This window comes from Schistocerca piceifrons, chromosome 6 (assembly GCF_021461385.2).
Source record: "Schistocerca piceifrons isolate TAMUIC-IGC-003096 chromosome 6, iqSchPice1.1, whole genome shotgun sequence".
Lineage (NCBI taxonomy): Eukaryota > Metazoa > Arthropoda > Insecta > Orthoptera > Acrididae > Schistocerca > Schistocerca piceifrons.
This window is the reverse complement of record NC_060143.1, coordinates 421528756-421544643: the sequence shown is the minus strand read 5'-3', so window position 1 is coordinate 421544643 and position 15888 is coordinate 421528756. Positions and strand designations below refer to the sequence as shown.

Sequence of the window (15888 nt, the reverse complement as noted above, 5' to 3'; positions counted from 1 at the left end):
CCATCAGACTTCCATCTGTTCGGGCCACTAAAAGAAGCTCATCGTGGGATTCATTTTGAAGATGAGGAGGCCGTCAAAACATCAGTGCGTCAATGGCTTAGGAAGCAGAGCTGTGATTTTTACCGTGCTGGGATACATGCCCTTGTTCAAAGATGGACCAAAACTGTAGAGATGGGCGGAGATTACATTGAAAAATGACAAAATGATCCTCAATGTTGTGGTTTTCAACCTATGTAATTGCATTTAAATTTCCTGACAATTAAACGTAGAAAAAAAAATAGGAGGCATTACTTTTTGACTGACCCTCGTATATGTAAGTTCACTTGTTGCCACGTTAAAATCTGCTTCTTTTGCCAAAACACAGCAGAGTTTATAAATATTCATTTCACTAACATTCTAATGCAGCTGAAATTGTGACAGAAACCTGAAACAGTGTGTTATTAAACTATCAACTTAGGGAAGTTTATGAGAAGCAAAGAACTTTACACACAGTCCATTTTCTTGAGATTGCAAACGAATAGCGATACCCTTCCAAGTTTAAAAAAATGATTCAGTATGTTAACTACAGTTCATATGCAGCAACATATGTCCTAACATGCACCAAACGCAAATTTATAGCGACTCCTATTTTTCACTGTAAGCTTTAACAATTTCTTGCTGTAGTTCACCTAATCTCGAAATACCATAATAACTATGACCATTGGTTTCATCATGAAGTTGACGAATGAAGCTGTAAGATGTGCAAGAACCAATTTTTTTTTTACCGGATGGTTCCTTTACCAAGCTTTCAGAAAGACTGCAGATCGGCCGGCGGGCGCGTGGCATTCTGTTTCGTCTCGAGGGCTAAATGGCGAGAGATCCCATCCTGTACTATGTGACATCAGACGCTGAACAGGACAATTGGTTGGCCAGAGCAGGTAGCATTCAGTAAACCTTACGAGGAAAATAACACAGGACCAATCACGGAAAATATGCACAGCTCCCTGCAGGGCAGCTGGGTAGTGGGCGACAAGAGGCTGCAAGGGTGCTGTTGTGCGAGCCAACAACTAAGCTTACAGCGAATCTTACTCCATGCGAGCTGGGCTTAAGGCTACGAAGCAAGGAGGACTACCACAGACAAAGAGGGCATTCCAGGCCAAGAGAAGTCTATTAGTGTGAAACGTAGGCTTTGATTTGAGGAAGGAATTTCTGAGAATACATGTTTGGAGCACAGCATTCTATGAAAGTGAATCATGGACAATGGGAAAACCAGAAGAGACGAGAATCGGACTGTTTATGATGTTTTTATTAAAAATGAAAAATTCCTCCAGCTGTACTTAAGATTTCATATTTATTTGGCAACTAGTTTCGACGTTGTGTCAACGCTATCTTCAGGCCCGTACACTTTGATGATATCAATTGTGTGTGGCTGAGCACTTTAAGTCCTCGGTGAGACCAATACGTGCAGTTACTGTGGAGCACGTATTGGTCTCACCGCGGACTTCTAGTACTCAGCCACACACAACTGATATCATCAAAGTGTACGGGCCTGAAGATAGCGTTGACACAACGTCGAAACTAGTTGCCAAATAAATATGAAATCTTACGTACAGCTGGAGGAGTTTCATTTTTAATAAAAATTATACCAGTTGATGTCCCACCACCATCCAATTTAAATATGGATGTACAAAGATGTTTATGATGTGGCTGCTGTGTCGTCCGAACAAGACATTGCCAGGGCAAAAGCATCATAGACGCAAAGATGCGAGACGGTGCTAGTACAATAGAGACTCGCCACTTGCGCGAGTTCCACCAGCGACACGGGGGGGGGGGGGGGGGAGGATGAAGATATCGACTTCGCCTCGGCCAACTGCCGGCCGAGTATAATCCGCCAGTGACGGGACGACAACGGACAGAAGCATGCTCGGAAGATAGAAGAGCAGCTCTGTCCACTTGGTTATAGAGCATCGTCCAGGGCTGACTTAGACAGGGAAAGTCATTTAGTGAGCGCTTAGAAGTGGACAGTTGTAAATTGCATTTCCTATATACTGTGAAGTTTACCCGCGATTATTTGCACTTTGCCATTGAGGGTCTCTTTTGTATTATATTACATGCAGTGTTGCAAAGTTCATTGTTCTCTAAGTTACAAAGATAAGTAAGGCTTCTTAACTCATTTGTGTGAATTTGTTACTAATTTGTTGGGTGTTGTAGAACCTTCGTTCTCCTATCCTGTTACCTGACTCTGGGGCGCAGCTGTGTAATAGTGGCGAGAGCAAAAATTTAGGAAAAATCAGAGGTTGGAGTAAGTCCAACAGATAATTGAGACATTGGATGTAAGACCAAGCAGTACATTTTATCAGTGGACGACGCTTGGTGCAGGGAGTGGCAATTGACCCTCAACATAAACAAATGCAAGTATTGGCAATACATAGAAAGAAAGACATTCTATTGGAGGATAACACGATTGCAGAACAATCACTGCAAGCAGTTACTTCCGTAAAATATTTAGTGATATGCGTAAGGAGTGATCTAAACTGGAACGACCACACAAAATTAATTTATCTACGTCTACATCCATACTCCGCAAGCCACCTAACGGTGTGTGGCGGAGGGTACTTTGAGTACCTCAATCGGTTCTCCCTTCTATTCCAGTCTCGTATTGTTCGTGGAAAGAAAGATTGTCGGTATGCCTCTGTGTGGGCTCTAATCTCTCTGATTTTATCCTCGTGGTCTCTTCGCGAGATATTCATAGAAGGGAACAATATACTAAAAATGGCTCTGAGCACTATGGGACTTAACATCTCAGGTCATCAGTCCCCTAGAATTTAGAACTACTTAAATCTAAATAACCTAAGGATATCACACATATCCATGCCCGAGGCAGGATTCGAACCTGCGACCGTAGCGGTCACGCGGTTCCAGACTGAAGCGCCTAGAACCGCGCGGCCACACCGCCTGGCAAAGGATCTTTCATTCTAAGTATTTGTAGCACATTACACTTGTCTACATTAAGATTCAGTTGCCATTCCTTGCATCATGCGTCAATTCGTTGCAGATCCTCCTACATTTCAGTACAATTTTCCATTGTTACAACCTCTCAATTTACCACAGCATCATCCGCAAAAAGCCTCAGTGAACTTCCAATGTTATCCACAAGGTCATTTACGTATATTATGAATAACAACGGTCCTACGACCCTCTTACTTCGGAAGACTTCTCTCCATTGAGAATGACATGCTGCGTTCTGTTATTTTAGGAACTCTTCAATCCAATCACACAATTGGTCTGATAGTTCATATGCTCTTACTTTGTTCAGTAAACGACTGTGGGAAACTGTATCGAACGCCTTGCGGAAGTCAAGAAACACGACATCTACCTGGGAACCCGTGTCTATGGCCCTCTGAGTCTCGTGGACGAATAGCGCGAGCTGGGTTTCACACGATCGTCTTTTTCGAAACCCATGCTGATTCCTACAGAGTAGATTTCCAGTCTCCAGAAAAGTCATTATACTCGAACATAATACGTGTTCCAAAATTCTACAACTGATCGTCGTTAGAGATAGAGGTCTATAGTTCTGCACATCTGTTCGACGTCCCTTCTTGAAAACGGGTATGACCTGTGCCCTTTTCCAATCCTTTGAAACGCTACGCTCTTCTAGAGACCTACGGTACACCGCTGTAAGAAGGGGGGCAAGTTCCTTCGCGTACTCTGTGTAAAATCGAACTGGTATCCCATCAGGTCCAGCGGCCTTTCCTCTTTTGAGCGATTTTTTTTTGTTTCTCTATCCCTCTGTCGTCTATTTCGATATCTACCATTTTGTCATCTGTGCGACAATGTAGAGAGGGAACTACAGTGCCGTCTTCCTCTGTGAAACAGTTTTGGAAAAAGACATTTAGTATTTCGGCCTTTGTCATCCTCTGTTTCAGTACCATTATGGTCACAGAGTGTCTGGACATTTTGCTTTGATCCACCTACCGCTCTGACATAAGACCAAAATTTCTTAGGATTTTCTGCCAAGTCAGTACATAGGACTTTACTTCCGAATTCATTGAACGCCTCTCGCATAGCCCTTCTCACACTACATTTCGCTTCGCGTAATTTTTGTCTGTCTGCAAGGCTTTGGCTATATTTATGTTTGCTGTGAAGATCCCTTTGCTTCCGCAGCAGTTTTCTAACTCGGTTGTTGTACCACGGTGGCTCTTTTCCATCTCTTACGATCTTGTTTGGCACATACCCATCTAATGCATATTGTACGATGGTTCTGAACTTTGTCCACTGATCCTCAACACTATCTGTACTTGAGACAAAACTTTTGTGTTGAGCCGTCAAGTACTCTGAAATCTGCTTTTTGTCACATTTGCTAAACAGAAAAATCTTCCTATCTTTTTTAATATTTCTATTTACGGCTGATATCATCGATGCAGTAACCGCTTCATGATCGCTGATTCCCTGTCCTGCGTTAACTGTTTCAAATAGTTCGGGTCTGTTTGTCACCAGAAGGTCTAATATGTATCGCCACGAGTCGGTTCTCTGTTTCACTGCTCAAGGTAGTTTTCAGATAATGCACTTAAAAAAATTTCACTGGATTCCTTGTCCCTGCCAACCGTTATAAAAGTTTGAGTCTCCAGTCTATAAATTAAAATCTCCACCCAGAACTATAACATGGTCGAGAAATCTACTCGAAATATTTTCCAAATTTTCTTTCAGGTGCTCTGCCATAACAGCTGCTGAGCCAGGGGGCCTATAGAGACATCCAATTACCATGTTTGAGCCTGCTTTAACCGTGACCTTCAGCCAAATTATTTCACATTTCGGATCTCAGTTTAATTTCCTTCGATACTATTGTACTTTTTATCGCTATAACACTCCTCCCCCTTCACTGTCCAGCCTGTCTCTGGGTAAGGCAGACGCTAAGCAGACTGTTTTGGAAGAGTCGTCTAGAATTATCCGTCAACAACAGAAGCAGCTTACAACACACTCGTTCGCCTAATAGTGGGATACGCACCAGCTAGGACTGTCAGAGGAAACAGAGAAGATCCAAAGAAGAGCAGCACGATTCGTTACAATTTCATTTAGTAAGCGCGAAGGCGTCATGGAGATGTTCAGTCAACGCCTGTGGTATACACTGCAAGAGAGGCGTTCTGCTTCACGGTATGGGCAACTATTAAAATTGCGAGTGTGTACATTCTGAGCAGAGTCAACCAATATATTGCTTTGTCGGACGCACACCTCGTGAAAAGACCATGAAGATGAAATTAGTTACGAGTCTACACGGAGGAGACTTACCAGCAATCGTTCTTCCCACGAACCTTAGGTGATGGAACAGGCAAAGGGGGAGGAGACAATGGTACTCGAAGTACCCTTCGCCATACACCGTAAGGTGGCAGCCAGTTCTGAAGCTCACTTCTGAAGTAGATGCGTCACATACGACACAACTCCTCGGGAAGCGAGCTTGAGAAATGCGTTCCTGGTGATAGGTTGATGATGGTACTTGGTATAGAAACCGGTAGCCAGCAGGCAGAATAAAAGTGCGGCTACTGACTCAAGCAAACTACTTTTTTATATTCTGTTGGTTGCTGTTCCAACCGACTGTATGTTGCCAATGTGTAATTGTTTCAAAACCTTTGCTTGTTACTAGAGTTACATTCTACCAAAAATATGATTCAGGAGTTTTGGTAGAGAACATAAATTCGTAGTAAATGGTGGGATTACCGGTAGTATTGATAACATATGTAGGGAAAGAAACATAAATGAATGTGTGAGAGGGCAACTGGGTTCCGACGACTTCTCTTCCTTTCTTGTTTCTTTTGATTTGCACATAAGTAACTGCACAGTGTTGGTGCACAGTGTTGGTGCATTGTGTGCTTTATATCCATAAACTGCTTATTAAGTAATAAAAATTACAAACTATTTTATACTCCAGACAACCGCAGCTGTTGAAAGGCATCAACATCATAATAAAGATTATTCAAATAACTTACGGGTTTGCTGCCGGTTGACGTCGTCGAACACCGCCGATATTTCGACAGGAGCATACCCTGCCATTCTCAAGGCACAAATGCAAGGAAGAAAAAATGTGCAAGCAAATTTTTTCTTCCTTGCATTTGTGCCTTGAGAATGGCAGGGTGTGCTCCTGTCGAAATATCGGCGGTGTTCGACGACGTCGCCCGGCAGCAAACCCGTAAGTTATTTGAACATTCGATTCGCCGCGAAAAGTTAAGGTCTCACATAATAAAGATTAGTTTATCACGTACAACTTCTGCGCTTTCATGTAACAAAGCAATTACTTTTGATACAAACATAAACATAAAAAAATTGTACAATTACTGTTATTTTCTATTCAGCAGAACCTTTTTTCATTAAACGGAGAGGTTTTCTGTTATTGTTGATAAATGTGGAAGGTGTTTATGAATAACGAAAGATGTTTTATATACGAAGCTCGACGAAGTATTGAAATGATGTCTGACATTTTTTCGTTTTGGGTTTTTTTTATTTTACCTTTTTGAGGAAATTGCTTTTTTATTTGATAAACATTTATTGTTTTTTTGATTTTTACCAAAACACCCCTCTGTTTCACATTGCAAATCAACAGTTTTCGAATAAAACCTTTGTTACACATTGACAGTTCAATTTTGCTGTAAATATTGTTCATTTTTAAGTAACAGACAGGAGAATAAGCATGAAGAACAAAAATATTCTATGGGCTACTTGGCCCTTTATAGATCCTCACTCTTTTTCTACACGGTCCACTGCTTCTGGTTTGTAAGGGAATCTAGTAAGACGCTGATCGCGTATGTAAACTAAGCGATCGAAATGATAGGCCCGATTGGCATATAGCGCATCTAACACTCAGGTAATGCGGTTAATTGACCTAACCCACTAGGAAAACTACCGTAGTTCCCGCTTACTTACACTAATGAGCCAAAACATTATGTCCACTGCCCGGCGCGAGGCTGAATGCCTCTTGGTGGTGTGCGCACGTGACGCAGTAACGAAAAATGAAATGAAATGTCATGTGGCGAGGGCCTCCCGTTGGGTACACCGATCGTCTGGTGCAAGTCTTTATAGTTGACGCCATATCGGCGACTTGCATGCTGATGGGGTGAGATGATGATGAAGACAACACAACACCCAGTCCATGAGCGGAAAAAATCTCCGACCCAGCCAGGAATCGAACCCGGGCCTGTTTGCATGGAATTCTGCCGCGCTGAACACTTATATATATTACGTTGCGTTTGGTCTGGGCGGACGTCACAAGACATCCGTTCAAGTTGACCGTTGATTCCTTGACTCAGTTTTTTTTTTTTTTATTTATTACAGAGAGCACGCAGCCCGCTGACCGAACACCACTCAGCTATCGAGGCTGACACGTAGTAAGGAAAGACTGTAAGCGCAAGAGAGACGAATGGGGAGTCATTATAGAGAAGATACGAGCAGCAAATACGGAAATCCACTGATATAAGCGGTTCCGACAAGGAGCGCATTGTCGTGGCGCTCTGCGATTGAAAACGAGAATCTCTGAAACGGTGGAACTGGTCGCCTCTTGGCGTGCTACCGTCGTGAGTACCTATGGAAAGTGGTTGAAGGATGGTGAAATAACGAATAGGCCGTATGGCACTGTACCACTCTGTAATGCTGGAGCGATCTGTGGCAGATCTGACGACAGAATACAATGCTGATGCAGGCACAGGTGCTTCGGAGCAAACGGTTCAAACGCCGCTGTTGAACATGGAGCTCCACATCACACGTCCCCTACGTGTTCCTGTGCTGACCCAACGACATGGTCAGATACGATTGCAGTGGGGACTACATCACTTTCATCGTGGATCAATAGAAACGGGTCACTGTCGAATCGCATTGCTTGTTGCAGCAGGTCGATGGCTGGGTCCCCACACATCATCCTGGCGAATAGCTGCACGAAACACACACTGCGTCGCAGATGCAGGCTGCTGACGGCAGCATTATGCTAGGGGGTACATCGAGCTGGTTCAAAAAATGGTTCAAATGGCTCTGAGCACTATGGGACTTACCATCTGTGGTCATCAGTCCCCTAGAACTCAGAACTACTTAAACCTAACTAACCTAAGGACATCACACACATCCATGCACGAGGCAGGATTCGAACCTGCGACCGTAGCAGTCGCGCGGTTCCGGACTGAGCGCCTAGAACCGCTCGGCCACCGAGGCCGGCTCATCGAGCTGGTCTTCCATGTGATCTGGGGTGGTAATCGAAGGCATCATCACAGCAGTGAACTACGTGAACGTAATTGGGAACCACCTGCATCGCTTCATGCCTGAAGTCTGCCCCTACGGCGATGACATCTTCCAGTAAGGTAACTGTCCAAGATCAGGATCGCGCTACACTGGTTTGTGGGACATTATAGTTAACTCAGATTGATGTCTTGGCCAGCAAACGTGCCTGATCTGCACCCACTGGAACACATATCGGGCGCCAGCTGCGTGCGCGTAAACCACCATCCCGCAATTTGCGGGAATTGCTTGACCTGTGGGTTGACATCTGGTGCCACACACTTCTGAGATCCTGTAAATGACTTTTAGAATATGAACCGTGCTTGGCCCGCGCTCGTGCCATCTCTTATTTTGCATCCTGTTTCTTTCGTGTTGCCACCTCGTTATGTTGGTTTCAATTTCTGCTGCCACTGAGTTGCTGCTTGTCTGCCCGTCAGCGGCAGCAGCGGCGCCTATCGATACAGTCGTCACGCGTTGTCTTCGCTACACTGCTATTACTTCCCGGTTGTCGTCTGTCGTGGGGTCAGTTGGAACTTGCAAGGAGGGCAGTTCTGATCTGCCAGTCGTGGAGTTGGAACGCGGCACAAGTCAGTCGGGTTGGAGCAGCGGTGAGGCCTAGATGTCCATGGCTCTCCCGGCCGTTGCCGCCAATCATCACTTGAGTCGCGACGGTCTTCGTGAATCGTCGGTCGGTCGTCCTACTGGACGACGTGAATTGGCTCGCAGATCGCTTATGGGTTGGCTGTGCGTGTTGTGGCGAAATAAATAAAAAAACATTTAGTTTTTATTGTGTTTTTTAACTTTAGAATTTTTGAAAGGCTTTTTTACGGATTGTATTGACCGGCTTGAATGCGGACAAATACAGTGCTGCGTGAAATATGCCTGTAATATAATTTACCATTCCGATTAAATACATTTTGAATTCTACGTCATTGTTGCTTTAATCAGAGTTCTCACCTTAGACGTAGAATTAGTCCTTCTGCCACAATATTAATTCATCAGTCGCCATCGAAGCTCTTCTCTTTGTTGACCGTGTGTATCTTCCTAAGTCGGCATCGGTTCACTTCACGAAGACGGTGGAAACCAAGGAATACAATGCTACGTTGCTTTAAATAATTTTCGTAACACTTCGATACTTCTCACTATTTTTTTTATTCACAAGACAATAAAACTTGCTCAGCTCGTCACACAAACCATAATTACTAACAATATGGCTGCCTTTCCGCAGACACCAAAAATTACGTCCATCCTCCACGAGGCAACAATCGAAAGTGTCCCTTAGCTCCTTCTTGGAGTATGAAACAAAAGAGAATCCAATGTGAACATTACAAAGATTATAACCTACATGCCTCTCAATTTAATCTTTGGCGCAGCCTTTAAGGTATTGTATGTCTCTGCGTCGGAATGTGTCATTACAGTGTGTATCGACACCTGATTTGTCTCCGTGATTGCACAGCCACTGCTGAGTGTCGTTCAAGTCTACGTGCATGTGTGTTAAACTGTGTGTGTAGTTGGTGTTATTTCCACTGACAACTTGTTTTAAATGTTGTCGGTCTACTGGCAGTGAGTCGGTCGGTTGGTGCAGACCAGGGAGGATATCTCCGTGCGGTGCAGTCGGCTGGGTCCGCTGGCGGTTGTCGCTGTCCAACATGGTGTGTAGTTTTGACAGCTTAATACATATTTCATTGGGGATAATCACGTCCGGAACATTTGGTCTTGGAGTTTTTATGTACCGATTGGTGGCTAGGAAGTCATTTGGTCGGTCGGTCCATGACTGTCTCTTGGTTGGGTTACCAATGGATCAAGTGTAGTTGGACCCACCACCAGTGTCACCTAAGTGAACGTTAATGTTTCGAGGGCAGCCCCCCTCCCCCTGGAGGCGTCTGAGTGCCGTTGTCTATACTGTCCTTTTCGTGGGTGTTTAATGGTCTGTTGGTATTCTATTATAGCTAATGCTTTGAAAGAAAAGATTTTTAAATTGTGTTTTATGTAAATCAATTTATGTAAATCAACTGTGGGCCTTCAGCCACTTACAACCTTATTCTTAAATTTAGTTATTGTCGTTGCGTTGCTTTCTCATTTAGTGTGCGTTCGGCCATTGAAAACATAAAGGTTAAGGTATTTTTGAATTTTTGGAAAAAAATCAACTGTGGCCCTTCAGCCGCTTAAAGCCTTATTCTCAAAATTTTCCCTTAAGCGAAAACATTGCGGCCTTCTACCTTATTGTTCTACCCACTTTTCCGTTGAGGCTTTCCGCCTAGCTGTGATACATATATACATGAATTTTAATTAATTTATTTGCAATTTTAACTGCATGTCTTCAGTCACTTGAAATTTATCTTGTTGCTTTTTAAGATTTCTTGTTTGGAGGCCGTCAGCTGTGAAAGAATTGAATTTTGAAACTCGTAGTTGTAAAGGTTCGGCTATGTGCCGTTTTAGTTTAAAGGTGTTATTAAATTACATCATCATCATTATCATCATCATCATCATCATTTAAGACTGATTATGCCTTTCAGGGTTCAGTCTGGAGCATAGTCCCCCTTATAAAATTCCTCCATGATCCCCTATTCAGTGCTAACATTGGTGCCTCTTCTGATGTTAAGCCTATTACTTCAAAATCATTCTTAACCGAACCCAGGTACCTTCTCCTTGGTCTACCCCGACTCCTCATACCCTCTATTGCTGAACCCATGAGTCTCTTGGGTAACCTTGCTTCTCCCATGCGTGTAACATGACCCACCATCTAAGCCTGTTCGGCATGACTGCTACATCTATAGAGTTCATTCCCAGTTTTTCTTTTATTTCCTCATTGTGGACACCCTCCTGCCATTGTTCCCATCTACTAGTACCTGCAATCATCCTAGCTGCTTTCATATCCGTAACCTCAACCTTATTGATAAGGTAACCTGAATCCACCCAGCTTTCGCTCCCATACAACAAAGTTGGTCGAAAGATTGAACGGTGCACAGGTAACTTAGTCTTGGTGCTGACTTCCTTCTTGCAGAAAGTAGATCGTAGCTGAGCGCTCACTGCATTAGCTTTGCTACGCCTGGCTTCCAGTTCTTTGCAATAAATTAAAATTTTGAAGTGAAACTGACCGACACGTTATTTGGCCCTTTCTATAATCCTAATCACCTATTCAGCGCGTCGGGTTTAGCGGTCGTCTCAGAATCCATGTCAAGCAGAAACTCTGATTTATTCTGTTTGAAAAGTGGAAAAACGCACTATTGAGCAGGTGGTCACAAGGTTTTGGTTCATCTGTGTATGATCGTCTAGGGTAGCCAACGATAGTTTTACAACTCTGCTTACTAGTATGGAATACCGCCTTTAGGCGGAGGTTTGCCACAGGTACAGCAGAGGGCGACCCACCTGTGCGCTGTACGTCTCGGCGAAGCCCTGCGGAGTGAGCGGGTCCGTGAAGACGGACTCCGAGCTGGACTCGCGGCTGGGCGGCGTCAGCATCAGCGCCGACGAGTCCGCCCCGGCGCCGCCCCCGGCCGCCGCCCCCGCGGCAGCGCCGCCCCCGGCCACGGCGGCGCCCGGCGTCGTGATGGCCAGCTTCTTCACATGCCGCCACGAGTCCGTCACCAGGTACGTCGTCGTCGTCGTCGTCACCGTCGTCGTCGCCGCCGGCGGCGACGGCGCCGTTTCTCCCGGGCCAGCAGCAACTGGCGCCTGCGCGACCGCTGTAATAGAGCACGCCACCTGGGCGTTATATTCATCTACTTCTAAATGATTACTTCGGAAGTCACGCTTACTTTACACAGCTGTATTTGTTGTGGGGTGACAGCCTCGCAGATTTCTTTAACTAACTTCATATTCGCCATCAACTGTTGGGGGGAGTGTCGTCACTGAGGATAGTGTACCTGCTCGGTGTGTCAGTCTAATGGACGAGCTTAGAATTACACGAAGAAATGCGCACCGGTACTTTCTTCCGTTTTTCTTTTTATGAGGCATCAGTATGTGTTTTGAGAAACATTTGTAAACATTTTGACTTCGACACATTTAAGTGCTGTATAATGTAACCTATCACAGCTTTTTTTGAAGATACTGTTAATTCCTCAGTTACAGCATTCTATGCTGACAATGAGATCATCACACCTGTTAACCACGGATTTTGATTGTCTCAGTTACACTATGTGATCAAAAGTATCCGGACGCTCCCAAAAATGTACGTTTTTCATATTAGATGCATTGTGCTGCTACCTAGTGCCAGGTATTCCATACCAGCGACGTCAGTACTCATTAGATATCGTGAGAGAGCAGAATGGGGCGCTCCGCGGAACTCACGGACTTCGAACGTGGTCAGGTGGTTGGGTCTCATTTGTGTCATACATCTTTAAGCGAGATTTCCACACTCCTAAACGTCTCTAGGTCCACTGTGGAAACGTGAAGGGACACGTACAGCACACAAGCGTAGACGTCGACCTCGTCTGTTGACTGACAGAGACTGCCGACAGTGGAAGACAGTAGTAATGTGTAATAGGCAGACATCTATTCAGACCATCACACACTAATTCCAAATAGCATCAGGATCCACTGCAAGTACTATGACAGTTAGGCAAGAGGTGAGAAAACTTGGATTTCATGGTCGAGCGGCTGCTCATAAGCCACACATCACGCCGGTAAATGCCAAACGACGCCTCGCTTGTTGTAGGGAGCGTAAACATTGACGATTGAACAGTGGGAAAACGTTGTGTGTCGTTAGGAATCACGGTACACAATGTGGCGATCCGATGGCAGGGTGTGGGCTTGGCGAATGCCCGGCGAACGTCAAGTGCCAGCGTGTGTAGAGCCAACGGTAGAATTCGAAGGCGGTGGTGTTATCGTGTGGTCGTGTTTTTCATGGAGGGAGCTTGCACCCCTTCTTGTTTTGCGTGACACTATCACAGCACAGGCCTATATTGATGTTTTAAGCACCTTCTTGCTTCCCACTGTTGAAGAGCAATTTTGGGATGGTGATTGCATCTTTCAAAAAGAAATGTTCAAATGTGTGTGAAATCTTATGGCACTTAACTGCTAAGATCATCAGTCCCTAAGCTTACACACTACTTAACCTAAATTATCCTAAGCACAAACACACACACCCACGCCCGGGAGCAGCCGCACAGTCCATGACTGCAGCGCCTCAGACCGCTCGGCTAATCCCGCGCGGCTGATTGCATCTTTCAACACGATCGAGCACCTGTTCATAAAGCACGACTTGCGACGGAGTGGTCATACGACAATAACATCCATGTAATGGGCTGGCCTGCACAGAGTCCTGACCTGAAACCTACAGAACACCTTTGGCATGTCTTGGTGTCAGGCCTCACCGACCTACATCGAAACCTCTCCTCAGTGCAGCACTTCATGAAGAATGAGCTACCATTCCCCAAGAAACCTTCTAGCACCTGATTGAACGTATGCCTGCTAGAGTGGAAGCTGTCGTGGCTAAGGATGGGCCAACATCATACTGAATTCCACCATTACCGGTGGAGGGCGCCACGAACTTTTCATCCAGGATACTTTTGATCACATAGTGTATGTCGTAGCACTGGTTCCCAACCTGGGGTAATTAACCCCTGAGGGGTAAAATGAGACTTTCTAAGGGGTAGAAGAACCAAAGTTTGTGACTGTCTGTCAGTCATGAAACTAAATTACTTTTAAAACATCATTTCAATTATCACAATTTTGAAACAATTTAATACTGATTGTATAAGTTATCAATAATTACGTTTCCTTCAATTACTAGCATTAATGCATGACACGCAATGCACCTCACATAGACTATCGATTACACACGTAGTTTGAGCTGTATATTTATGAAAGTAAGTGTAAGACATACGTAACAAACGCTGTACATCTCATGAAAAGGTCTTCTGCAAGTTGTAGATAGCTCTTGCAATAGACCAGAAACAGATATATGAACTAATTGGCAGCACAACACTGTTGTGCTGTACACAGAATTATTATCATTGCTGTTGTTATTAGAGTGGTCAGACCCAAAACGTTAACAGCCTGGAGACTTGGGGTCTGCCACTTCAGAAGTAAGGAGTTCAGCAGTCAAGTGATTTCCAAACAGCAGATATAGTGCTCACGTTTTAACTGGGTGGATTTTAAATGGGGATGCGTGGTTTGGGTGAAACAAATGCCGCTAGGGAGACGAGTAGTGCAGAGAGAGCACGTTTTGCAACAAGTGTCTACCGTCACTGTGGATAGTTAGCTTTCGTGAATAAATTGTAGGTAGCACCCGCTATTCACCGGAAATTGCCTCATCATCCATTACGTGCGAACGAGCGCGCGCGCGCACGAGCGCGCGCGCACACACACACACACACACACACACACACACACACACAATAAATATCATTTATCTTTCGTCATTTTATAAACGAAGGTTTTCAAAGAATATTCTTTTTCATTCTGAAGTTTAGTTATGCGTTTAAGTTGATGAAGGCAGGGGGAAGCGGTTGAGGGGTGGGAGTGATGTAGGAGGGAGGAGGTATTAAATAGTATCTGATTCCAAGCAGGGGTAGTGGTCTAACAGTAAGAAAAGTTGGGAAACACTGTTTTAGAGGGACCTGTCTTGAGAACCCGGCTAGCGGCTTATTATGCGATGGCCCCTAATTTCCGAGAAAATTATGTGCACCTCCTGTGCCGCTAAAATTAATAGAGTTTCCAAGAGAGCGCAGCGCAGCGACTAAGGTTCACAGCTACCACACTGGCGGCACACGTTCAAATCCTGCCCATGTACTCCTTATCGGTTTCGTGGTACACGTTATCATTAATCGGTATATGTTAAGCACAATTATTAAAAAAACTATAGCACGCACGTCTACTTCACTTTGTCAAACTAGTTTCGTTTGTTTTTACAGGCAGATTACAATTTTCACGAATGAAATTGTAAATACTCCAGACTTGCTAAAGATTAATCCATTCATCGCTTCGAGGGAAGATTCTATAAAAACACATTCTTTAATTCTGCATCAAATTAGCGCTCCTGCTTTCACAGGAAAGATCAAATACGTGTGGTTATCATCGGCGTTGTACGAAGAAAGAACAATATTTTTTAATTTAAACGAACTGTGCTTTCCAGTAACGCTTCCGTAAAATCTGTATGCCTGTAACGCAGTGGCTTTCACGAAATGTACTCGGTGATGTGTTCCGTGTTGTACGAATTTGCGTTTCGGTTGCGTCTACGACAAACAGCATCCGGAATTCTGTTCCAAGACAGCGAGCGATAGCGAGTAACACAGTTCTGTTACCTATTCTGTAAAAAACGGTATACACATTTGAAGAAAGTGTACTGTAATGATTGATTTATTAATGAAATTACTACGGCGATAACGCCTATTTTTGAATAATTTTGCAACACATTACTTTGTAATGATGTTCTTTACGATGAAATTGAGGAAAAAAGTACAGGGGCAGGGTCTGGAACAGTACCACCTGCGTGGTGGCTGTGAACCTTAGCCGCTGCGCTGCGTTGCTTGGTCGAAATCCGATTAACCATACGGATATGGGAGATTCCCGTAAAACTTTCCTTTTTGTTTCTTTTTTTTGTTTTAGGGCGCAACAACAACTGAAGTCATACGCACCCATGTCAGAACCTTAGAACACTAACACGAAAAAGGAGTTAAAAGGGACTACACGGTAAGCGCAATCGATGGAAGGAAA

General features: G+C 44.3%; 1 protein-coding gene across 2 annotated transcripts in view; it reads right to left on the bottom strand.

The window, feature by feature from the left end:
* Window positions 1-11698, bottom strand: part of LOC124802507 (formin-2-like) — a 277071-nt gene extending 265373 nt beyond the window's left edge. For both annotated transcript variants that reach the window (XM_047263338.1, XM_047263337.1), the window contains exon 1: window positions 11599-11698. In XM_047263338.1, the coding sequence (XP_047119294.1) occupies window positions 11599-11691 (93 nt within the window). In that variant the 5' untranslated portion in view covers window positions 11692-11698. The remainder of the gene's footprint in view (window positions 1-11598) is intronic.
* Window positions 11699-15888: the final 4190 nt, after the last annotated feature.